The sequence below is a fragment of the Calliphora vicina genome, chromosome 2, assembly GCF_958450345.1.
Source record: "Calliphora vicina chromosome 2, idCalVici1.1, whole genome shotgun sequence".
Taxonomy (NCBI): Eukaryota; Metazoa; Arthropoda; class Insecta; order Diptera; family Calliphoridae; genus Calliphora; species Calliphora vicina.
In genome coordinates this window covers 116,111,475-116,139,367 of record NC_088781.1, presented here as the reverse complement: position 1 = coordinate 116,139,367, position 27,893 = coordinate 116,111,475, and the positions used below count along the sequence as shown (strand labels likewise).

Below are 27,893 nucleotides of genomic sequence, written 5' to 3'. Positions count from 1 at the left end.
TTAACCCAAGACATTTTTGGAAATTTTCAAAGAAAAATTTAATGAAATTTTTTACAAATCCTCACCGGACCGGACAAATAAATAATTTCAGTTGTAAACTGTGAAATGTAATCAAGATGTCGCAATTGTCGAGGCGAAGCTTTCACCTGTTTTTGTGAAAATTCATAAACTATCATATGTGCTGTAAAATTAAAAGAAACTGAGAGGTCTTCAAGTATCATAAAACTTTTGTTCAAGGACAGCTCAAATAATAGCTGTGTCAGAAGCATCCTTACTATGAGCTAGGTCTGAATTTGGTGCTGGGTGTGCTAGAATTGTGGCTTCACTAAGGCTACGCTTACAAGAAGAAAATAAATCTTCACACCCAGGAGTCCATGAAACTTTTCTCTTGTCGTTCTTCTTTGAATTGGTTAGAAAATCATTGATAGTAAATAATAACACCCAGGAATCTACGAAGTTCCCAAATGGTTTCGGGTTTGGTGTAATTCGTGATGACAGTGACACTGTACCTCTGACTGACCAATATTGCATTTGTTAACGTTGATGGTTAAAAAATCATACTTGTCGTAAGTGAAAAGTATCAAGCCGATGTTTTAAATAATATTATCACTTTTGCTTCCAATAGTTATATTTAAATTTATAAAATAGTAATTTACATTACTAATTTTTGGCATGTTTATTATCAAACACTTTTCTAAAAGTTTCTGGTATTAATGTACAAAAACTTTTAGTTTTTACAGACAAATTTTGTGTATTATTATTTTATAAACATTTATTTCTTATTTTATTTATTTAGATACTAAATCGATTGTTCGACTTTTTTACTACCAAAAATCTGGCATCACAACAATATAAATGAAAAATTTGTTCGTTTGTCTGGCATCACAATATATATTATTTTTGGAAACCTCAGAGTTGTATTTTATATTTGTTTTTGACACTTTCCACGACTGGAAAGTCGTGGAAAGGCAGCGCAGAAAAATCATGTTTGTCAGTCAGACCTTCAAACATCCCCATCTAATTTACATGGCGTGTTTGTCAGTCATGGTTAAGCAGGGAAAAGTCAAACTGTCAGTCAGGTAAGGTTTTCATGGTGTTCGTGTGAGGGACTGTTTGAAGAGGTTTTCTGTCGCAGAAATTGTTTTTTGGGAAATCAAACACAGAGCAGAATTATATTTTTCGCCATTTTTTTTGGAATGTTGCAAATGAATTGCTAATATTTTTTTTGACAAAATTAGTTGTTAAAAGTACGTCGAAGGAAGAAGTGAGAATTTTAAAGTGCGTTGTTAATAATGTTTATTGAATACAAAAATAACAAAGAAGAAGAATGCAATATGTATTCTAATATAAATATCAATAAAAACGCGAGGAAAATATAAAATAAGTAAAATATATTTGTTTTAGGAATGATTCATAAAAAAAGAATTACGTACATAATAATAAAAATAAATTCTGGTGTCTTGTTGCAATTACTTGAAATAAATTTAATAACAGAAGAATTTAAGAAAAAAATTGTGCAATAACATACATATTAGAAAAATCAATAATAATAGAAGAAAAGTAAAAAACCATCAGTGAAATAAATAACGAAACCAAAAAAAATTGGTATTAACAACAACAAAACGGTGGGTTGGTGGGTCTCAATTTGTAAACATAATAAACTTATTGAGATTATGAAATTTATAATTACGAATTAATTTTACTGAAAATAAAATATTTATACCCTACACCAACCAGTGTTGCCAGACAAAGTTTACCTCAAGTCCCCAATCTGAAAGTCAATGTCTCCAAAAAATCCGCATTTCAAAACTGAAATCCCTAATTTTGTCCCCATAAGTTTATATATGTGGGATTTCATGTTAAGTGAAATCGATGTCTTCCGATCCGGATAAAATTTGCACCAATAATGGTGTAGACCCATTGGATAGTAATTCAGATACAAAAAAAATTAATAATTGTACCTATATCTTGAGGAAGGAATGGACCTAAGATTTTTTTTGATAAAAAAGTGGCCATTTTGAAAAAAAGTCAAAAAAGTTTTTGATTTCGGAAAAAAAAATTCAAACATTTTTTTTTTTTTCAAAAGATTGAAGAAATACCTAGCTATCTAAACTATTTACGACACATTTTGCTAAGAGCAATAGGTAATAAGTTGCATGGATGAGAAAAAAACATGTTTGGCCAAAATGTCAAATTTTGAGCCCCTGTAACTCAGAGTATTCTTGACCGATCTTGTTGTGTCTGAATTACTATCCAATAATAGGTCTAACCTTTTTCCCGATTTTGGCCCATTGTAGGTCTTATATCATTGAAATATCTATCATTAGATATCCATATTGTCAATATTAATGACTTAGTAATCCAGATATAGGTCAAAAATAGGTAAAAATTCGAGGTTGTCCTGGTTTTTTCCTCATATCTCAGCCATTTGTGGACCGATTTTGCTGATTTTAAATAGGAAACTTCTCGAAAGCATGTCTAACAGAATTATTGAAGATTAGGATCCCGAAGATATCTGGGGTCTTCAGAAAATTGACGGACATGGCTTAATCGACTCCGCTATCTATAAGGATCCAGAATATATATATTTTATAGGGTCGGAAAATTATATTGTGGAAATTACAAACGGAATGACAAACTTATATATACCCTTCTCACGAAGGTGAAGGGTATAAAAAATAAGTAAGAGAGTATGGTCGGTCAAGCACGACCATATAATACCCTACACTAAGTTAATGAGCAAAAACATTTTTCTTTTAAAATTTCAATAATTTATATTCGTGAGTGATTTTCGAAATGGGCCTTATGTGGGAGCTTTGACCAATTATGGACCGATCACCATGAAATTAGGTCGTGTGATTTACAGTGGGGAGCACAAATGAGTACATGTTTGTACTTTGTACACTTCGTAGGGAAAAAAAATAAAACTAATAAAGCAAATCCAACCATTTTTTCTGTCATTTATTTTATGTTTAATATGTAACAAAATTAATAACAATTCCAAAAAAAATGCATCGAGTTCTAAGTAAAAAAACAGATAAAATTAAAATAACTCGCATGTACTCAATTTTGCACTTAACAAAAACTAGGGAACTTTTTTAATATTTTTTCAAAATCCGTTTTTACGTAAATAAATTTTTACATGCATTGGCATATTTGCTATTTGGAATACACTCTTTCGTGCTCAATCCACTGCTAAAGCTCGTACAAATTGCTAGTAGTTAATCGGTATTGTTTCAACCGCCAATTCACGATTCACCAAAAACTCTCCATATGATTAAGCTCAGCACATTGAGCTGGTAACTGCATTAATAAGAAATTTTTGTAGGAACACAATTCTTTACGATTTTTGACGTGTGCATTGGGTCGCCATCATTGGCGTAGATAGGGGGCATCTGCCCACCCAAGATAAAAATTTGGAAAGATTTTTTTGGATTTGTAGATTGTTCCGTTAAGATATTCCAGTGCCTTAAAACATTAATCATGGAGTTTTTGGAACCCAAAAAGTTGAAAAATATTCCAATTTAGCAGTTTTAAATATTGAAAATTAAGTAGTTATGTTATTTTAGTTTTGTTTTAATAAAAAATTATATTTTTTATAAAAAAATTGTTTATTTTTACTATTTGGGAAGATCACTTGCCCACCCCAGAATAATAGTCTAGATACGCTTTATGGTCGCCATCCTATTGAAAAATTACTTCTTCTGCCTTTAAAAAAAAGTGGATATGTAGATAAACCAAACAAAAAATGTGAATAAGTCGCAAACAAATCAACATTTTGATCAGAAATTCATACCATAGGAAAATTGCATCACAGGGAATAGTTTGGCATCAAAAACTCATTTTTACAAAATCTGCAGATAAACCACTTTGGATAAACGCCGTCGATATATGCATACGTATGAAAGTGAATATAAGTACATAAATACATACATATATACTACTTGCAATAAAAAAGTGACTTATGCAAAAAAATAATAGTTGAAAAGTGGTTAAAAATCCATATGATAAATATAAATTTAACAATAAAAACAAATGATTCATTTATAAATATTTTGGTTCGAGGTGATTTGTAAACAATCGTTGATAATTGCAACATGTTTAAATGATTGTGAATTAACTACATAAATTTTTTTTTTCGTGAAAAGTATTTGCTTTTTAATGACACGTGACACACTGACAATAATAACAACAATAACAACTACTTTTCTTTTTATTGACCAACTTGTCGTTATTAACGTCATTATTATCATCATCATTATCATGAATGACATTACGAAAAATGAGTTTATAAATATTTGATTCGTTTCAAACAATTTTTTTTTATAAATATTTCTTGGCAAAAATCTTTCTATTGCGTTGTCTTATTATCTACTTGCACATTCATACATACATCCATATGTAGATACATATACAATTTATGGCTCTTAGCTGCTTTTTGTTTGGCTGACTGGAGTCGTTTTTATTTTGGTTTATACGGTGTATATACACTCGGTGTCAAATAATTTTCTCACACCTTGCATGAAATATTGAATTTGTGTTATTTTAATTTAATTTTGTAGTTTAACAGAATTATTATGATTTTAAAGAAATTGTTCCGATAGATCCATATTCATGGATATATCTGATGTTTAATTAATTTTTTACATTTTCAGTAACTTTTTCTTTTGTACATACCTAGGTACTTTCATATCTGAAATTTTCTCTTAAACTGTTGTCAATGTAAATAAATAACCCATTATTGTATGCCAACATAAAACATAGTTCGAAATTTAAATCTCTTATTCAGAAGGGTTTTTTATTTTGTACACCATATATAGCATTTTCCGGACTGATGATAGTGTTAATGAAAAGAGTGCAATCTAATATTTTACAAACAATACATTAAAAAAATTATCCAACATGTTCTGAACAGTTATTGATAGAACTCCGGCTTCTTATTGAAAATTTGTTATGAGAAGCAGATTTTGGAACAAATCAGGATCCCAGTAACAGTTTATATTTAATTTTTTTTCTGTTAATATTCATTGATGGTCTTCGACCGGGCGAAGGCACTTAAATCTCTGGGGTGTATCGAATACCGGCTTCGCTAAAATCATTTTCTGAATATCTGAATATCAAAATTTCCTGAAGTAGGTACTGTCATATAAATTCAAAAAGACATCATAATATATATCATATAAAAGGTATTTTGTAGCACTATTCAATGATACCAATAATGATTAGATAATTTTCTAAATATCTATATGAGAAATTTACTATTATATATATTGACTTTAAATTCCTATAACTTCTAAACTAAGAGAGAGCAGGCAAAAATTTTAACACCAAACTAAATTATTAAAATGAAAGCAGTTTCGCCGATATTGATTTATACCACGGTTTTTGATAAAATAATTTTTGACGCTAGATCTTTCTTAAAAACAAATTATATCTACAGTAGATAGGCCTTGCAAATAATAACCCTTATCGTGTTGGCGTAAACGTTTTACGCCTACGACAGTTTCGTACTAGATTAAAGATAAAATGCAACCTATTTCTTTAATCTAGTACGAAACTGTCGTAGGCGCAAAACGTTTACGCCAACCACAATAAATTCGAATATCTATATCATAGCATGGGGAAATAATTAAATGATCCGATCCAAATTTATTATCTTAATCTATTTACTTATGTCCATTTCCATGTCATCACAGAAAAAATAAATTCATAATTGGAATGAATAAATATTATTAATCGAACATGACTTGTACGTGACGGAATTTTGTAGCTTTTGTACGTCTACACAGAAAAAATAAATTCATAATTAGAATGAATTTTTTAATAAATATTATTAATCGAGCATGACTTGTACGTGACAGAATTTTATATCATCCTGTTTTACATAAATTTGTTGATATTTTATAAAAACTTCCATTACAACTGCATGACTTAGTTCAAATATTTTTTAGTATAATAGCCCTATATTGACCAATCATTCAAAATTAATTAAAAAAATCTGAAACTTAAATAATAGCATTAAACATAATTATACAACCATTAAAATTGAATATTTCATACCCTTAAAAAATGCAGTCAATTTGGCGCACATTTTTTCATTTGTAGCTGAAAATTTAAGAAAAATAAAATAATTTCCAAGGAAAATTTAAAATATTGGATTCATCAAAAATCATACAACATAGACAACAACTAGATAGGTAACTGAGAGCCAAAAACCTAAGTCTGTTGTCAAAAACCTAATTCATGAGAATGTATTGCATGTATTTTGTTATTGTATCACCCGTATGTGTGAAAAGAGAGTAATTTTTCCATATATATTACTCTCTCCTTCCGTTCTATGTGTTTATTCTATGTCTTAAATAATTTATAAATGTTACAAATTGAAATCAAATCATACTATTCATAAAAGTATAGCAAGTAGTTAGTAAAAAAGTACCTAACTCCCAATTCACAGAAAAAACTATTTACTAAACAGTTTCAATTCAAATATCTATCAAATATTGAACTGGTTTCAATTATTTCATAATTGAATCAAATATTCATATGCTCAAAAACAAAATTTTCAAATATTTTCTACTGAATATTGAGTTTTGAATTTGATAATTTTAATGAATGATAATTTTTCGTAATTGAAAACACAAAAGAAAACTAAAATGTGATTTCAATTACGAAAACTGTATTTTCATTATTTTTTTTATTAAAGTTCAACCTATAATGAAAATTGTATAATCAATTATCAAAATCAAAACTTAAAATTCAGTCGAAAATATTAGAAAATTTTGGTTTTGAGCAACAGTTCTAGAATATTTCTGATGACATTGTCAACGAACGCTGGTGGATTTTCAATTACAAGCTCAATAGTACTACTCACAATGTCCCTAGTAAGTCACTACAAATTCTCTATTGGCATTCCCGGCAGGGTAATTACAAAAAAACAACACGAACTTTAAACGATATACATACATAAATAATTTTACCGCACCACTGTGGTTCTAAATTCATATCTAGCTAGATAAAATTATTTAGTGACTTTTTTATATGGATTTGTGGTCTCTGAATACAAAAATTATATGTAATTAAAAAACAGTGTATTATAAAGTATAATTCGGGTTTAGATATAAACAACTTCTAAATTTAAAAATATAATTTTACTGCTAAAATCTTGGAACACAAGACTATATTTAAAGATTTATCAAACAAAAGTGAGAACCAACAGAGTAAAATTTACACTTAATAAAAGCTAATTTCAATGTCTATAGAATTTTTGGAGTATGAATTACTATGTGCTTAAATAAATTAATTATAAGTTATTTTGTTAAGCATAAATTTGTTATATACATTTTGAATCAAAAATATAAGCCAATATTTGTTAAACTTCTCGCACTCTCTCATGAAAACCAAGCGACCAATTAAAAATTTACAATGTATGAGAGCAATTTGTTAGCTATCTGAAGACACAAAAATTTTTAAATTTATGACCAGCTTAGTTTGGAATTGAAAGAACCACAGTGTGGACAAAGAAAATATTATTCAATAATTTGTTTCAATAACTGCCTGTTCGACGATGTCGAAAGAAAAATGAGTCGAAAAAAATTTTGTATTAAAAACCCTCAATTTTTAAAATTCTTTCATAAAAATTTGTTCGAATCTTTTATTTCAACATCGTGAAACAGGCTTTAATTAGATATTAATATTTCTCCTCAAAATATCCATGTCATAAAGTCAATTTAAACTTTATTCACTAAAATCTTAAATCAAAATTAAACAAATGTTAGCAATTAATTCCATAAAAACAAAAATTCGTTAGCTTCATTCAAGACTTTTATTTGAATAGAATTCATTCATTGTTGAATTAATTCAGGGTGTAATTAATTCGTAATAAGATTCATTCAATTTTAGAATGGTTAAATTTTTGTAAACTCAAATATAATAAAGGGCCTTTTATTAAGTGCTTCATATCTTTAAATTTATAGATATGAAGATATCGATATTTTTTATTCGGAATATAAAATAGTGCAAATGTTCGCCGCGTCTTCGCTGGTTAGCGCCCATCCGAAATGTCCAATTCTCCTTGACTCTGAAACATAAATCAGCATGGGTATGTTCGCATAGAGCTGCGACTTAAGAAAACCCCACAAGAAAAAGTCTAACATGGTCAAATCGCACGATCTCGGTGGCCAATTCACATCACCTCCACAGTACTGTTGAAACCACATGTCGTTGTTGTCCATAACATTCAATTCAGGCCAAAAGAAGTTGGTAATCATCGACCTATGGCGCTCGCCGTTGACGGCGATTTCCTGTCCAACGTAGTTCCCAAAGAAATATGGACCGATAACCCCGCAAGCTTAAAATCAACACTAAATATTGACTTTTTCCAAATGCATTGGGCGCTAATGGATCTCATATGGATTGGTATCGTCCAAATTCGACAATTTAGTTTATTGACGAACACATTCATCCAGAAATGGGCGAAGCGCGCGAAATGTTACTCGAACAGCATTTTTATAAAACAATTTTATCATTTGCTCGTGTTGTTGAATGCTATATCCGTCCATGGTAATTTAACAAAATAAACTGAATAAATGACAACCAATTCGACAGATTTATCTTCAACAATGTCAAAGACCCTTTACTAATGAACTAAAATATTTTTTCTATATTCAATTTGTTTTAGTTTTGCATTTAGCCATTTACAATAATAGTAATAGATTTGAATTTAAGAAACATTTAATAATTCGAATAATATTATTATTGCAATGGATATGAATTAAAGAAAATTTAAATTATTCAATAAGAAATTAATTCTATTTTAAGAACGAATTCCCAAAACAATAAATTTAATGCGTTTGAAGTAATAAGGAATTAAATCTATGAATTAATTCGTAATGAATTCATTAATGGAGTGGTTAAGTCATTAAATATGATTAAGAATTTCGAACCTTTGCGAGTTATTATCTAAATTTCATTGAAAAGATGATTTTGGAAACAAACATTACATAGAGAGCTACAAGAAAAACAATGAAGGTGGATTCATGTTGAACAAACAAATTTGTATTACATGAATGCTTAACATAATGACAGTATTATTACACCACATCAAGCAGTTAATACATTTTGTAAATAAAGTGGTATAACCTACTTCTGCATAAGCAAAAATTTTAACATTTAAATGGTTTAACATATCAAAAGTTCGTGTTTATAAGTAATTTTGTACTACACTTTCTTATCTTAAACACAGATTGTGATACAATTTTATAATAACTAACAAATAAACACACCACAAAAATAAATATTTGCATTTTTATAAACACTACATATGATACAAATCTGGTTACTTGTTAGATAATGAAGATCTATTTACAAAAAATAATAGTGCATTGTGCAAACTTTTTGTCGCTAGGTGTACTAACATGTTTTTTTACCCTACAATGTCGTATTATTAATTCATTTGCTTATGACTCTGTTTTAATGGTGATGATATCATGAGGACGATATTATTCAGATTATTTTAAAGACAACTTTTTCCATTATCTTTAGTATTACTTTTTTTTTTGTTTGTTTCTCTCTCTCTTTCACTCTGCCTCTTTACATTGTGGTGTAACCATAATTACATTTTCTAAACCATACGGACATTTTAAGGACACTTAGAGAATTATTATTTGTGTGTGTGTGTTTGTGTACATGTGTGTTGCTGTCTTCTAATGTCATCTCTCCAAGGAGTTTTCACTAAAATCATTATGAAATTTATCATATAAAAACAATCAGTGTTTTTTTTTTTTCTTTATTGTTCATGTTGACATACAAGTATGTAGTATATATTTTATATAAGTAGATATTCGTTATTGTAAGTTTCCTATTTCTCATTTTGCCTTTTAGTTTGTTGTCATACATGTGTTTATTTATGTTGCCACCTGTTGGGCAAGGAGTGGAGGATTTTATTAGCTTTCATTAAATTTAGGTTTAATGTTTCATTTACTGAACGTTTGTGGAATTTTTTTTTTCAAGTGTAATGGCAGACATTTCCTTTTCTCTAGTTAGTAAAGTCAGGAGTTAAATAAATATTTTTCGAAAATGCATATTAAAGCAAATCCCAACAAAATTATTTAATTCGAATGTATTTTCGAAATTACAGATATTTTATTAAACTTGAAATCGATTCTAACACAATTGTAAAAATGTTTATATTCAACGTTAAATGGCAGACATTTCCTTTGCTCTAGTTAGTAAAGTCAAGAGTTAAATACATTTTTTTTTTTTCGAAAAACACATATTAAAGCAAATCCCAACTAAATTATTTAATTCGAATGTATTTTCGAAATTACGGATATTTTATTAAACTTGAAATCGATTCTAACACAATTTTAAAAACGTTAAATTCAATATTTTCTCATCATTTTAAACCACAAATTATATATAAATTGTTTGTTGGTTTATTACCCTAAATATATACCTACATATGTATGTATAATCAATTATGGAGTTCCTATATACTTACATGAATATCTAATAACGTTCGATCAATAGTATTTATAAATATACTTAAATATTTACCCATACATATGACCTTAAGTAAACCCTTGTCTATACTGGGTAATTATAATTTATTTTCTTTTTTATTATTATTATTATTACTCATATGTGTACAATACATATCAGTGACGTTAAATAGACAAGTTTAGCAAATTATTTTTCTATCTTATCGCATAAGACAACAATGAAATCTCTCTTATCAATTTTTTTTTAAATAAAGATTACAAAACAATTAGTTCTTTATATTCGCTATTAAAAAAAACGGACTTATATATCAGTATTATTCATTAAGCGAAGACACCATATAGAGTTGTATATAAACATTTTTATATGATTTGGATCATATCAAATAGTATGAAGTCTTTGATCATGTCCTCTCTTGCTTTCCGGTTTGCCACATGGAATAAATATTATTTTTTAAAAAAAAAACGTTTAACAAATATCTATTTACATATTATATTTCCTTGTTTATTCATCTTTTCATTGAAAACATGTATATTAAACATTTTAGCAAATGTGTATTACTCTCTGCAAAAAATATGAAAGTTATTTAACATGTTATCATGTTTTGCTCCAACTGAATGAGATGATCACTATTTTCTTTAAATTAACATAAATGCATTTAACATTCATAACATTTGGAGGGAGTGGTCCAAGTTTTTGAATAATATTTTAGTTACTTATAAAATGGTGTATAAAGCTGGCCACACAAGAAATGATTTGTTCGCCTGATTTGTCATTGAAAATTTTCAATTACTTGTGATTTTGTTCGCGCACAGTCCCATTAACAAGTAACAAGACGTCGAACACGAACAAATCGCACTCACAAATCACCCGTGTGTGGGCAGCTTTAGAAGCAATGTTCTTTTATTTTAAACAAAAGAAAAAAGTTTGGCTAATTTGGATGATTTTTTGAAAAATTTACCTTTTTTCTATTTTTGCTTATCAAGTACTTTTTCATATACTTTTTTGTCAGTAATTAACTTTCGTATTTGTTCAATTATTGAACAAGTAGAACAAGTATTCATAAATTCAAATCTTCAAAATGTTTTGTTATCGGGAATTTTGCCACGCAGTTTTTTATTTTATTTATTTCTTGAAAACAATAAATGTACATACCTAATTAAAAAAATGTTTAAAAGTATTAAACACAAACATTTGATTTTAACAAGTAAGAGTGTTATATTCTGCTGTGACGCAGCTTTTATACCCTCCACCAAAATAAACATTTAGTTAGTATAAAAATTATTCTCGGAAGAATTTCTTATATGTGAGCGATGACCAATTATGGACTGATCATAATAAAATCCAGTAGTATGATTTTTGCATACATACAACTGATCTGTCACAAGTTTTGGCTATATATCGATATTTATTAGATACTAGCTGACCGCCCCGACTTGTTAGAGGTCGAAGTGTTGCGAATGCAACTCTATTTTTTTGTTTACTTTACACTCTTTATATATTACATACATGTACGTTACGCAGAAGTATTGTAACTTTTTTTTATGTATTCTCCTTTTTCCTTTTATTCATTCGTCAAATTGAATTCTTGAAATAAAGACGCCATTTATATAAATTAATAAAACACGCTGTTAAATCACTTATAGGTTATGGGCCCAGTGCGATCTTAAAGCGTGTTAAAAATATATTCATCCACATAAAGTTAATAAAAAGTTATTGAGGCTATGGCAGGCTCTGTGGTACGCATTGAACCATTAAATGCTGAAAATTATGACACATGGAAACTTCAAATGAAGGCAGTTCTAATTAAAAATGATCTGTGGTCATATGTCGATGGATCAGTTCCCTGTCCAGTAGCAGAGGCAGATGCTAATAAGTGGAGGCTGTTTGATCAAAAGGCTTGTGCGGATATTACGTTATCCATATCCCCATCAGAGCTGAATCAAATCGCGGAATGCCAGTATTCAAATGCAATGTGGTTGAAATTGAGGGACACGTTCGAGTCAAAGGGACCAGCAAGGAAGGCTACCCTTTTAAAACAGATTGCATTGGCGCGAATGTCCGAGAGCCAAAATGTAAGGGACCATTTAAACAATTTCTTCGATGCCGTTAAGAAATTAAGGGAGATCAATGTCATAGTAGGTGATGACTTACTTGCCATATTGTTATTGTACAGTCTCCCCACGTCATATGAAACATTTCGTTGCGCTCTTGAGACTAGAGATGGCTCCAGAAATTTTAAGAGTGAAAATTTTAGAGGAAAGTCAGTCACGCAAAGCAACCGAAGAGCGAACGGAACAAAATGCGTTATATGTCAAATCAGACAAAGGTGGCAAACATTCTTCAAAAGCTAACAAAGCGGACCACAAACGCAGCAACAACAAGAAACAGTGTATGAATTGTTACAAATGTGGCAAGCCAGGACATTTTGCGAGAAACTGCAAAACAAAAACAACAGAGAGGCAACGTAACGTTATTGGTGTCTAGATAGCGGCTGCACAACTCACATGAGCGCAGACAGGAACAATTTCATGGATTTTAAAACAATACACAAAAAGCTGAGTTTGGCGAATCACGACGAAACGAAAATAACAGGTGTAGGCAATGTCAACATTGAAGTACGAGCAAAAGGCTATGGATCAAAAATAAGCCTTGATGAGGTAATGTATGTCTCGGATTTAAGAACAAACTTGCTGTCGGTTTCTAAAATTACAGATAAGGGGTACGATGTGCTGTTCCGTAAAGATGGCGCTGTAATAATGAAAAACGGCCGTCATTTGTACACAGCAAATAGAATCGGAAACCTGTTTTATTTGGAGGACGATCATGAACGAGCCGCCGTTGTCGAAGATAAATCCGGCAGTATAAACACATGGCATCAGCGAATGGGACACCTCAACGAAATTGACTTAAAATTGATGATGAGAAAAAATTTGGTACACGGAATGCAATTCTCAGAGGAGCAAAAATTGTACCCATGTGGAATATGTATTTCACAAAAGCAGACACGAAAAGCATTTCCGAAATGTGACGAAAATAGAACATCTGATCTTCTACAAATTGTCCATAGCGATATTTGCGGCCCTATGAGGAGTAATTCCATCTCCGGTGCAAGATATTTCATTACTTTTATCGACAATCAATCCAGATATTGTGAGGTGTTTTTCTTGAAACACAAGTCAGACGCTTTGGATACTTTCAAAAGATATAAAAACGCGGCTGAAAATATTACTGGAAGAAAGATAAAATATCTTCAGACTGATAATGGAACGGAGTATGTAAACACAGAGTTTAATAAATACCTCGAGACATGTGGTATAAAAAGACGTCTAACTGCTCCTCATACCCCCCAACAGAACGGCATATCAGAGAGGAGGAATAGAACTCTAGTCGAGATGGCCGGATGTATGCTTAAACAAGCAGGGACGCCCCCGGAATTTTGGGGGCGTGGCCAAGTGCCATTGAAAATATGGACACAGAAGGTACCAAGTGTGTCACATATGAGGCCTTTTGGCTGTAAAGCCTTTGTGTTGATTAAGGACAAGTCAAATGGAAAATTTGACTCAAAATCGGAGGAATGTATTTTGGTTGGGTACTCAGCAGAAGCAAAGGCTTATCGTTTATGGTCTCCGAGCAAAAAGCACATCATTATCAGCCGTGACGTTAAATTTTTGGACAAAATGTTCTTTGAAAGCGAAATTAACGAGGCTCGTCAGAACCAGCATAAAGATTTAAAGTCAATAGACTACCTTTTTCCTGTGGAAACAATTATAGAAGATGATGACGTCACAGTTGAGACACACGCAGAGGCAGCAGATGAAGAACCAACGGCCAGCGAAGTGGAAAGAGAGCCGAGTGTTAGGAGACCTGGTTTACGTCCAAGAAAACATCATAAATATACTGTTGATATGAAAGAAGTGGATCACAACGGCCAATCCGATGAGGATGTTACTTTTGAGGATTGTGAGATAGCGAATTTGGCCATGGCGGGTGATCCACGAAGTATAAATGAGGCTTTTAGCGGGGATGACTGTGAATCATGGACTCGTGCCGTCGAAGATGAATTTTTGGCGCAGATAACCAACAAAACTTGGGAGATAGTAGAACATCCAAATGGCAGAAAAGTAATAGGTAATCGTTTTGTTTTTCGTACCAAAGAAGATGGCAGAAAGAAAGTACGTCTGGTGGCTAAAGGGTACTCGCAATGTCCAGGGGAGGATTTTGAGTCAACTTATTCCCCGGTAGTAAAATCCTCATCGATTAGAATTTTATCGGCTATAGCGGCTGAAATGAATCTAAGGATACATCAAGTAGATGTCGTCACCGCGTACCTCAATGGAGAACTTAGCCATAACGTTTTCATGAAAATTCCAGATTATTTGATAGATGTCTTGCGAAAGTTGGAAAATGGAGCATCGCTGGGGTCGTCGGTCAGTAAAAGTGATAAGGCTAGGGAAACCGCCTTGAAATGGTTGCAGGAAATTCAGAAGTACGAGAGACCAGTATGTAACCTAAAGAAAGCATTATATGGCTTAAAGCAATCGGGATTAGAATGGTATCAAAAACTGACAACAAAGCTGAATGAGGCTTCGCTTGTTGCTTCTAAAAGTGACCCCTGCCTTTTCACAGCGCGTAGAGCGGGCAAGATATTAATTTTGGCAGTCTATGTAGACGATCTACTTTTAGCGTCCGACGATGATGATTGGGTGGACGAAGTTAAAAGATTTCTTGCAGATTCTTTTGAAATGAGAGACATGGGACACGTACAGTCTTGCCTCGGCATACAATTCAAACAGGACTTGGCCAAACACCAAGTTTTTCTGAGTCAGACGAACTACACTAATGAATTGTTGCGTAGGTTCTCAATGGAAAATTGTAAACCGGCTCGAACTCCCATGGAGGTTAACCTGAAACTTGAGAAATCTGTCACATTAGATGATAATGTAAGGGCATACCCATATCAAAACTTAATTGGAGCTCTCATGTACCTCTCAGTGATGACACGTCCAGATATCTCTTACGCTGTAAATTATTTAAGTCAATTTAATTCGTGTAACAATTTAGATCATTGGAAAGCGGCCAAGCGAATATTAAGATACCTAAAGGGTACATCAGAATATGGCTTATTGTACCAAAAAAGCAGTTCTGATTTATATGGAGTGGTCGACGCAGATTGGGGCGGAGACCAAATAGATAGACGTTCCTACACCGGTTATGCCTTCATACTTTCTGGAGCAGCCATCAGCTGGCAAGCTCGTAAACAGAGAACGGTAGCACTCTCCAGCACTGAATCAGAATACCTCGCACTATCTGAGGCCGTCAAAGAAGCCTTATATCTAAGAGGTATTTTGAACGAAGTCGGTCTGACCCAAAGTTTTATAAAGCTGTACAACGACAGCCAAGGCGCTCAAAGCTTGGCAAGATCTTTCGGCTATCACCCACGTACAAAGCACATCGACGTCCGACACCACTTCATACGGGAAAAATTGAACTCCGGAGAAATTGAATTAGAATACCTGCAGACGGAGGATATGCCGGCAGACATACTGACAAAAGCAGTTCCAGCACAGAAACACCTTAGCTGCTCCATGGACCTTGGTGTCGCTCTTAACACTTAGAGCATTCTGCCCACTTCGAGGGGAGGTGTTAGAGGTCGAAGTGTTGCGAATGCAACTCTATTTTTTTGTTTACTTTACACTCTTTATATATTACATACATGTACGTTACGCAGAAGTATTGTAACTTTTTTTTATGTATTCTCCTTTTTCCTTTTATTCATTCGTCAAATTGAATTCTTGAAATAAAGACGCCATTTATATAAATTAATAAAACACGCTGTTAAATCACTTATACGACTTCGCTCAGTAGATATTTACTAATGATTTGTATTTCATATAGAATTAAAACACAAAAACTTCAATAAAAGAAAAAACACAATTTTTTGCTTCTAAATTCGGTTATTATATCCAACAACAAATTAAACAATTGTTAATTAAAAACAAACAAATACAATTATTTTTAAAGCTTGATGGCTTGTTCTTCTATTGAGGCGTGTTATTGGCTCTTCAAGTTTCTCCAAAAATTACCTTTAATTAAGAAAAATGAGAAGTGAAAAGGAGGAATAAAAATTTAGTTTTAGACAATATATTAAAAACTTTAAATTTCCGAGTTTTACCTGTAATTTTTGATTTTTTTCTTTAAAAAAAAATGTCGAACCAATCAAAAACGGTTTCAGCCGTTCTCACATGATGCCATTACATACATGGACCATTCCATTTATATCAAGCCTGTCACACATTTTGCTCGGAATGGTTTCAATTCCGTAGTTTTTATTCCGATCGATTTCGTTTTAGGTTCTTCAGATTCCGTGTAATTTATTAATTTCAAAAATATTTAATAATTCTCTATTTCTAATATTAATTTGACAACGTTTTTTATATTAAAACAAAAGAGAAGTTTTTGGTTCATTTCATTAGAAAAACAAATAGTTACAATGAAATATCAATTCCACTTTGAAAACTGAAAGTGGTTTCATTCCGAAAGAAATTTTCGTTTTACTTTTTCTGAAGAAGCAAAATACGGAATTAATTCTACTTTCGATCGGAATATGTAGGTTAATGTGTTTTTCGGAAGTTGTTATGGAACTATCACCAATTTTAGGCCGATCTTCCAAAAATTAGATTTTTTCTATCAAACTATCAACAAAAAAACTCAAACTTTTTATTCAAAAAACACGTTTAATAATTTTGTAAGAAAATTACTTAATTCTTAATTTGAGCACATCAATTGTCATAAGAAGACTCATCCATATATCATTATATGTTGCTGTATTTTTATGTTAAAAAATGTGTCATAAAATATGATAGTCTAAAATGACTTTAAGTAAAAACGCACTATTAGAAAATTTATGAAATGTAATGTTATTTAACTATCTAAAATGTCTGTGACTAAATTTTTAAATATACAAAAAACAATTTTAATTCATAGATAAAAATATTGATAATAAATATACTAGGGTTACTACTTATATGTTGAGACATGTCATTGTAAATACATATGCCAATTCTTACATTAGCATTGTAAAATTGGTTGTGCTTAATCGTGAAACTTTTGAAAATCAGTTGAAAGCTAATTTTCTTACAAAAATTGTTTTATTTTAGGTTTTTAAAACATAAGTAGTAACCCAAGTACATATGTATGTGATTACATACTGCTGATATTTATTTTTTGCTTCACACAATAATATACATACATACATATATTTTGCACTATCTGTTGTTTTTTTTCATACAAAATCTATACAAACTTTTAATTTATTTACAGAAATAACATTTGTCGGTTTTTAGTCATAAATAAAATTTCTATTAAGTAAATAGTAGTGTGTGGCTGCGTCTAATTGTAAATATTTAAATTTGAGACGAGTATCTGGAAAACGCCAAACAAAATTTCTAAATTACCAAAATGTCTTATGAAGATTTAAGGTATTTTATGCAATCTGTTGTAATCATTGTTTATAATAACATTTATAATTATTAGACAATAGTAATAATTTATTGTATAATTTGTTGACTATTCATGGTATATGTTTGATTAGCACCACCTCATATACATATGTATGTAAACTCTAAATAAATGATTATGATTAATAGATTTTATTGTTTATATGATTAGTCTGGGAAAGAATAACGAATTTATTTTATTTATTCATTTAGTTACAGAATTTCTGGTATTTATGGTATTAAAATATTGAAATTAGTATTAAATGTATTAGCTAAGGTAATGATAGTAATAAAATGATAAAATTAAATAGAATAGTATTCATTTGAGTTAAACTTATTTTGATATTTCTTGTATTACCTGATACTCAAAGTTTGTTCATGTCTTTACGAATCAATGTTTTTGGTGTTTAAAAGACAATTACTTATTTTAGTTTAATGGTTTCTAAACCTATAAATATTGTCACATTTTAATGCATTTGCCATAAATAATTAATTTTTTGGTATGTAAACAAATAATTTTTGATTATTTAGTTATTCCACGCAAACTTATACATACATATATATTTTAATACAATTTGTAGAGACGTAAATAAATAAGTTTAAATACTGATAAAGTTGTAGTTAGAATAAAAGCCATATTTGGCCCCATGGGCTTGGTTTTGAATTTATTTAAATAGATGATGTTTACAACTGATATCACAGCCCACAAAGAATGCAGGAGAAGGTCATAGCGGACCATAAAATTAATTAAATATATTCCACAAGTGTTTATCAAAAGCTTTATTAAAATATTCTTTTGGTGAAAAAAAAAATATTGAAAAAAAGTTTTAGGTTAAAAAAAACTCAGGTTAAAAATATTTTTTCCGATTTTGACCCATTGTCTGACCGAAATACTATGCCGTTATATACTTCGTTGGAAAGGTCTTTGAAATGTCTATCATTAGATATCCAAATAATATATATTAATGACTTAGTAAACCATATATATTTACAAAATATGTAGAAATCGAGGTAATATTAGTTTTTTGCTTATATCTCAGCCATTTGTGGGTCGATTTTCCGAATTTAACTAGCAAAGGACTATAGTGGATATATTAATGTATGAATCATGTATTGAAGTTATGTCTCCGCTATCTATATATAAACTTTATGGCAAATGAAAAATTTAGAAACGGAATGACAAACTTATATATAAAAACTTAAAGTTCAACCCATTACAACAATTTTTAATGCAATTATTAATCCAACAATTTATATACAGATTTTTTTAAATCAACGTTATTGTAGATATTTGCAATAGATTGTTATAATATGCCTGTTCCCCTATACTGGATATTAATATAAAGTTGACAGTATTCTGCCAACGTTTTATTACGAAAGAATATAATTTATATGATTTATTTTATTGTTTGATTTAAAAGTTGTTGTTTAAATAAAACAAAACAAATTGCTTATACAAATTCCTGGTAGATTTAAAAATCTGTTAACACTAATTAATAAACACATTATTTAGCAAAAAAATATATATTTTTGGTGATGAATATAAATTTAGTTAGCAATGTGTTTAAAAACGCAAATTCATTACTTTTATACTTAACCTCTTAACCCTATTAACACCAAGTCTGGTTATGCGTTAACTAATAGTTACACTGTTAGTTAAAAATAGTTTTGTATGAAAACTGTCAGTATAACTGTTAGTTAACACATAACCAGACTTCGTGTTACTGGGGGTTACTCATAAAGAAAGTTTTATTGTATCCAGGTTTTATAAAACAAATTGTATATGAAAATATAGTCTAATAAACCTTTGATATAATAAAAATTTAATTATGAATAAGTGGTTTAACCCATAGGATAATACAGAGGCTAGGCGTAGTTGTCAAAAACCTATCTCTTGCAACAACAAAATACATGTTAGTCAATGTATTTTGTTTGTTGTATTATATAAATAATGTGTCTAATTAGACTTATGATTTATTATTGTTTGACAGAAAGGAGTGTCTCGTCAAATTGGTGTTTCCGTTCGAATCGAATCTTTTTCAGTTCAGTTTTCTATATTATTATTTAGCTGTATTTTCAAACTTTTGTTTTGTATAAAACTGAGCAGTATAATAAATGTATTTTACTTTTAAATAACATTCAAATACTCCCTCTTATTTAGAAAAAGATAAAATTTTTTTAAACATTGATAATATTGATTTTATTTGGTATTTTCAGCAAACATGAATACGGCGACAATTAAATCTATTCGTTTTAATATTGTACAATATAAATTTTACGTTATTTAGGATTATTGGGGCATTATCAGAGACCGAAAATTATTATTATGCGAAAAATGTTTTCTGGTCTAGTACAAGACATAGTTGAGCGCTTTCAAAGGGTAAAAAGGTCATTTATCAAAGTTTTTCGATTTTTATCGTATTTCTTCCAAAGAGACCAAGCAAAAAATCATATGACAAATGTTGAAGTGGTTCGATTTAGGTGAAACACGCATGATTTTTATATTATCGTGTCATTGCAGATCATGTGTTTATGCGAGAATTTAAATATATGACTTTCCATCCGAAATGCTGAATAGAATCAGTAGAAGTTCTAATCGACTTCGTTTTTCATTGGTGAAAGACATTGATTTTTATAGGTTTAATGTGAAGATGTTTTAAAATAGTACCATGTCCTGCATCTTCTTGGTGGCTCTAGTAACTACAATGCAGCCACTTGACAACTCCAAAAGCTTGTCCATCTATCCTAGTTGCATTCATTATCTTCTAATGGACTCCTGATAGTGTTAGTACAGTCCCAGACACTCCACTTAAAGAATTGTCCGAATTGTCCTCCACTAAATTCCCTTTATCTCCCATAAATTCTTTTTCCTGGTGCGTATACACGTGTCTGCAATTTCTAAAACATTGAGCTGTTTTTTTACCTGCTAGTTAAACGTTGCTAAACACGTTGTTAAGTTAAATACGAAACAAATTTAGCATGGCTTTAACCAATTATTGTGTTTTAATGCTTAACTAATGGATTACGAACAGTCAATTTGTTAGCATTGTCATACTTTTCAGTCAAATCATTCGGTAATTGAGCGAGTTATTTTTGCACATAAGCTTTATCCCCCGTCTAGACGTGTATTTTCTATTTCTTAACAATAATGTCGTCAGAATGACGTTATAATGTTTATTTACAAGGGATTACATTTGTTCTGTTATGTTTTTGCAAAGAATAAGACACGATTTCAAAAGAAAGAAAAACAAACTAAAGAAAGTATAGTCGTTCAAGTCCGACCATATAATAATATTATACAAAAAAACGAATGAGAATTACAGACACTCCACAAGCTATATTTGTAAAAATATCAAAAAATAAACTGAAACATTTTAGTTGGGGTAAAAAAATATGTATCAACTGATTTTCTAGTTTCGAAAAAATCTATGGAAATAATCGAATCATTGGCAATAAACTACAACGAATCTGATTTATCTGAAGAATTCGTATATACATAGAATTCCCGAAATTTCCCGACAATAGTTTCTCGGAATTTTCAAAAAAAAAAAATATTGCCCGAAATTTTTTTCTGACTAGAATAATTATATGAAATTTATGAGCGATTAGGTGATCTGCATAAAATTTGTAACTTTGATTTCCCCCTAGATAAAACTTATTTGTGTAGAATTTTGTGAGGATACCTATATATTTCAGGCATTTATAGCTTATAAAGTCCTGTTTCGGGAGGTCATTTATATGGAGTCGATTTTATCCAGTTACTATTGAGTTCGTCCTTGGCCCTTTTCAAAATGTTTATAATATTTTTTTGTATTTTCATTTATTGAATATTTGAGGGTAGTCCAAAGTCTTACACCCTATCTCAATACCCACCAAATTTATAGTAAAATTGTATTCCAAATTTGGTCGATGATTAGTGCAGCAGTCCATGTCCTGTAAAACAGACTACAATTTATAATCTAATGACTAAGATCTTGACTTCCAGAAGGCCAATCATCAGTAGAAATATAATTGGACAAAGTCTTTTTTAACCAGATTTATGTTGTTTCTGCCTTAGTGCCGTAGTAAGCAGGTGTCTGATGCCATCATATACTATTTATTTTCTGCGTCATTCGGAATATCCGATTATTCGACAATTATTCTTTTATTCTATTCCATTTTCCTCGATTATTCTAATAATTTTAACATAATTCTGTAAATTTAAAGTATATTTTGTTTGTTAATTATTATAACATTTAAAAAAATCCGAAAAATCCTATAAAAATTAACTAATTATCTGAATAGAAATATAAAAAAACTGTTGTGATTCGTTAATGTTCACTATTTACTTTAAGAACACCTCCTCATTTACTGAGTTGGTTACTTGGAAATTATTATTCACACAATTAATTATTACAAGAAAAAAAGTGTTCAAAAGTTTTCTAACACCTTCTGGTTGACTGACATTTATTGTTTACATTACAAGAACTTTGGCAGGTTGCTAAATAAGCCTGGATGTTAATGATGTGTGTGTTGTCGGAAAGTAGTCTTTAATTAGTTTATATTTATATGTATAGTATAATTTTTCGGTTAATATTGTCTAGTGCTGTTGTCCATTTGCGTGACTAGTCGTCATCATCATGGTCGAATGGTGGAAAATGTATACATATATAGATATTTATTATTCTTGTAGGATTTTGTTAATTCTGTTTACGGCGATTAGCACTTTTTTAGTAGTATAGCAACCGTCAAACGAATCAACCAATAGATAGACTACTATAATGTAATGTATGATGAAAATATCCATGAATCGCAAAGAGTAGTACTCACAAAAATAATAAATGTAATTACATTTAGTCCTTTATATTTAGACATTTATACGAATCTATAGTATGTATATTGTGTTGAGTTGTGGTCGAAAAGTAAATGTCATATAAATATATAAAAACAGTGTTTTGATTTGATTTGAGTATTCAGTTATTTAGTTTAATTTTAGTTATCGTTCAATTTAGTTCAGTTTTAATTCGAAAATTATTTCCTTTTAACTAAATAATATTTGAATGTATTTTTCAGTTTCATATTTATTTATTTGTTTGTTTTAAAATCAGTTGCATACAATTCTTAAACAATTGAAACTGAACATTTGTTTATTTAGTTTTTATTATTTATAATTTTAATAAATAATTAATTGATATTTCTTGCAAACTTTAAGCACTCTTTAAATTTAGTTCCATTCTTAATTTAGTTGTCATGTTATTATTTCAAAAAACATCAAGTCACTTCTTTACACTGTGTTTTATTTTCTTACAAACCAAAACCAAACAAAAAAATCAATAATTTCTAATAATTTCTTGTGTTTTTTTCTTCTCTCTTTTCCATTTTGCCCATTTCTAGAAGCAATGTTAATATGGAAAACAACTACAATAACTCAAACGGAAGCGGAAACGAAAATCATGAACGACGTCAAGTGCATTTGTGGTGGGGACAACGTTTGTGGCAAGAGTTACGTGGCCGCATACATATGCGTACACCACCGCTTACAACGCCATGCGACGATGCTAGAACACCATCGTCCGCTACATTAGACGATGGCGAAAAGCGGGTCATCTTTGTTAATCGTCCTCAAATACAGAAATTTTGCAACAATCATATTTCAACGGCAAAATATAGTTTCATAAGTTTTCTACCCTCGTTCCTATTCGAGCAATTTCGCCGGTATTCGAATTGTTTTTTCTTACTCATCGCTTTGCTGCAGCAAATACCAGATGTATCTCCGACGGGACGTTACACAACATTGGTGCCACTGATATTTATTTTATCTGTAAGTGGCATTAAAGAAATCGTAGAAGATTATAAAAGACATCGGGCTGACAATGAAATCAATCATAGATTGGTGGAGAAACTCAAAGATGGTGTTTGGACCACGGTGCGCTGGGAACAGTTGTCTGTGGGCGATATAGTAAAGATTCCAAACAATACATTTTTCCCTGCCGATTTGATAATAATGTCGTCTAGTGAGCCCCAGGCTATGTGCTTCATAGAGACCTCAAACTTGGATGGCGAAACAAATTTGAAGATACGCCAGGGTGTTCCAGCAACGGCCAAGTTATTGGAGACTAAAGATTTGATAGAACTAAAAGGTGTAGTGGAATGTGAGCTACCCAACAGATTGTTGTATGAATTCAATGGTGTTTTAAAGGAGCACGATAAGCAGTCGGTTTCCCTTGGTCCCGATCAAATTTTACAAAGAGGCGCTGTGTTGCGCAATACTTCTTGGATATTTGGCATTGTTGTTTACACGGGTCACGATACAAAACTTATGAAAAATTCTACCTCTGCTCCACTGAAGCGTTCCACCGTGGATCGCCTGACCAATACCCAGATATTAATGTTATTTATGATATTATTGGTTCTATGCATAACAAGTGCCATCTTCAATTTCATCTGGACCCGCAACTACTTTGTCTCCGATTGGTATTTGGGTCTGGACGACTTTAAAAGTAAAAACTTTGGCTATAATCTTCTAACCTTTTTTATACTTTTCAACAATTTGATACCCATCTCTCTGCAAGTCACCTTGGAGCTGGTGAGATTTTTACAAGCCCAGTTCATCAATTGTGACATACAAATGTATCATGTGGATTCGAATACGCCCGCTATGGCTCGTACCTCAAATCTCAACGAAGAATTGGGCATGGTAAAGTATATATTTTCGGATAAAACCGGCACTTTGACACGCAACGAAATGGTTTTTAAAAAATGTTCCATTGCCCGGCAAATGTATCAAACGGAAAATACGCCCGAACAAAGTTTAGTGGTGCAACATTTGTTAAGTAAACATCAAAGTTCGAAAATTATTAAAGAGTTTTTGGTCTTACTGTCGGTATGTCATACAGTTATACCGGAGAAAAATCCAGACGGTACCATTACCTATCATGCTGCCAGCCCAGACGAACGGGCTTTGGTAGATGGTGCCAAGCAATATGGTTTTGTTTTTGACACTCGCACTCCTCACTATGTGGAGATTAATGCTTTGGGTACTCGGGAGCGCTATGAAATACTCAATGTTTTAGAATTCACCTCGACCCGTAAACGCATGTCGGTGATTGTTAAATGTCCTGAAGGAAATATAAAATTGTATTGCAAAGGAGCCGATAGTGTGATTTATGAACGCTTAGCTCAAGAGGGACAATCGTTTAGAGACGTTACGCTCAGCCATCTGGAAGAATTCGCTGCCGAAGGTTTACGTACTTTGTGTTGTGCTGTGTCCAATATTCCCGATGATGTGTACAAAGATTGGCAAGCTACTTACCACAAGGCTTCGACGGCTGTAAATGAACGTGAACGCAAGGTGGAAGAAGCAGCCAATTTGATAGAAAACAATCTACACCTTTTAGGTGCCACCGCCATAGAGGATAAACTGCAGGAAGGAGTGCCAGAAACAATAGCTTCGCTGCTTGATGCCGGCATCTATATATGGGTATTGACGGGAGACAAACAGGAAACCGCCATAAACATTGGCCACTCATGCAAACTCATTTCACCCTCCATGGACATAATAATATTGAATGAAGAGAGCTTGGACACTACACGGGAAGTTATACACCGTCATTCCAGTGAACTGCAAACCTCCATCAATAAGAACTGCAATGTTGCTCTAATAATAGATGGCAAGACGTTGAAGTATGCTCTCAGCTGTGATTTAAGACGTGAATTTCAAGAACTTTGCACCGGCTGTCGTGTGGTCATCTGCTGTCGCGTTTCGCCTATACAAAAAGCCGAAGTTGTGGAACTGGTCACCTCAAGTACTAAAGCTGTTACGCTGGCCATTGGTGATGGCGCCAACGATGTAGCCATGATACAAAAAGCCAATGTGGGCGTTGGCATATCTGGTGTAGAGGGTTTACAGGCAGCCTGTGCTTCAGATTATTCCATCGGCCAATTTCGTTTCTTGAAACGTTTGCTTCTAGTTCATGGCGCTTGGAATTATAGACGTATTACCAAACTTATTTTGTATTCATTTTATAAAAATGTCTGTCTTTATGTTATAGAATTGTGGTTTGCCATTTATTCCGGCTGGTCAGGACAAATATTATTCGAACGATGGACTATTGGTCTATACAATGTGGTGTTTACAGCATTGCCGCCCTTCGCCATCGGTATCTTTGAAAAGGTATGTTCAGCTGAAACTATGTTAAAGTATCCCTTCCTCTATAAGCCCTCACAAAATGCAAAACTTTTCAATGTACAAGTATTCTGGGTGTGGATTATAAATGCTCTGCTGCACTCAATCATTCTCTTCTGGCTGCCACTGGGTGCCCTACAGTCAGAAATTATCTGGTCTAGTGGCAAAATATCCGATTATCTGTTGCTGGGAAATTTTGTTTACACCTATGTGGTGGTTACAGTCTGTTTGAAAGCTGGCCTTTCTACCAATTCATGGACTTGGCTAACACATTGCTCCATATGGGGTTCCATAGGTATGTGGTTTATCTTTATTGCTATATACTCAAATTTCTGGCCTGTTCTACCGGTGGCAGCCAACTTTTTGGGTATGGAGAGAATGATATTCACCACACCAGTCTTTTGGTTTGGCTTATTATTAGTACCTGTTACGACATTACTAGTCGATGTACTCTTTAAACTTGTACAAAATACCGTATTCAAATCTCTAACCGAGGCCGTGCGAGAATCCGAAATACGTAAACATGATCCCGATGATGTTATGAATGAGACACGATCATCGTTTACGGAAACAGCTCGCTTGTTGCGTAGTGTTTTTATAAGACGTGCCAATACCCGGGTTGATACCGATGTTGAATTGTCACACGGTTATGCTTTCTCGCAGGAAGAAGGCGGCGCTGTATCACAATCTGTTATTATACGCTCTTATGATACTAACTTACAAAAACCGCGTGGTAACTAGAAAAGTCAACAGTATTGGGCAAGACAAAGATTTTAATATAATAAACTATATACTTATATACATAATATATAAAAAAAAATACATACATAAATACATTACTATACATAAAACAAATTCGGTAGATTTTTTAACTTATCAAAATACAAACATACATATAGTAAAACAGTTTATAATTTATAATTTACAAGCTAAATAAATTCAACTTTTCAGGGAGGCTAACTAAACAAATTATTGGCATTCATACTTTTAGAGAGTTATCTAAAACATTGTTTAGTTTTAATATTAAAATATTCTGCCTTGTTCTGTAAACCGAATTCGAGTAACATTTTTGTTTTTAAAACGAATTCATGAAAAAAAAAACATGATTTACTAGCTTTACATTCGTGTAAACAAACCAAAATGTACAAAATCAAGCGATTTACCGAACTTCCATTTGTAAATTTTTAATTTTTGAAACCATGCGTTTTACTGAAAAGGGGTGATTATTTTTCAATTGGAGTATAATTTTATAATGTTGAAACGTTAACTATATCGCAAAGTTAATACCGAAACTCAATATTATTAGTTAAAACTTAATTAAGCTCTGGATTTTATTAAATATGTATGGCTTTATTCATACTTTTTATGGAAAATTGTTAAAACTTAACAATTTATTTTGAATTCTTTACTACCAAATAGTTTGTTTGCCTTTCCTTTCTAGTTGATCAGCGATACAAGGGACTTAGTAAAACATTAACTCTTAATCTTTAAAAAAAACATACTTATATAGGGAGGAAATTTTATTTCCAAAACTTTTTATATAGAATCATATTTTTTAAGTTCAATTTATTGGCAATCAAAATGATATTAAAGTTATGTTGTAAACGCAATCTTAACCTACAAATAATAAAAAACAAAACGTTTCACATTATTTCATTGTAAAAAAATATATATAAAATTCTTAATTGTGTCTTGGGGTAATTCCACCTTATGTAACTTTTGTAATAAACTAA

The 27,893-nt window shown here is 31.4% G+C and overlaps 1 protein-coding gene across 4 annotated transcripts; it reads left to right on the top strand.

Annotated features, from left to right (window-relative positions):
* Positions 1-1,018: 1,018 nt before the first annotated feature.
* ATP8A (ATPase phospholipid transporting 8A1) lies at positions 1,019-27,799 on the top strand. 4 transcript variants are annotated; one of them, XM_065499558.1, is made up of 2 exons: positions 1,019-1,079; positions 23,370-27,799. In XM_065499558.1, exons 1-2 carry the CDS (start codon positions 1,027-1,029, stop codon positions 26,899-26,901), a joined length of 3,585 nt encoding a protein of 1,194 aa, XP_065355630.1. In that variant the 5' UTR covers positions 1,019-1,026; the 3' UTR covers positions 26,902-27,799. The 4 variants fall into 4 exon arrangements, with proteins under 4 accessions (XP_065355630.1, XP_065355633.1, XP_065355632.1 ...); XM_065499561.1 differs by lacking the exon at positions 1,019-1,079 and adding an exon at positions 1,254-1,633; XM_065499560.1 differs by lacking the exon at positions 1,019-1,079 and adding an exon at positions 1,255-1,625.
* The last annotated feature ends 94 nt before the right edge of the window (positions 27,800-27,893 follow it).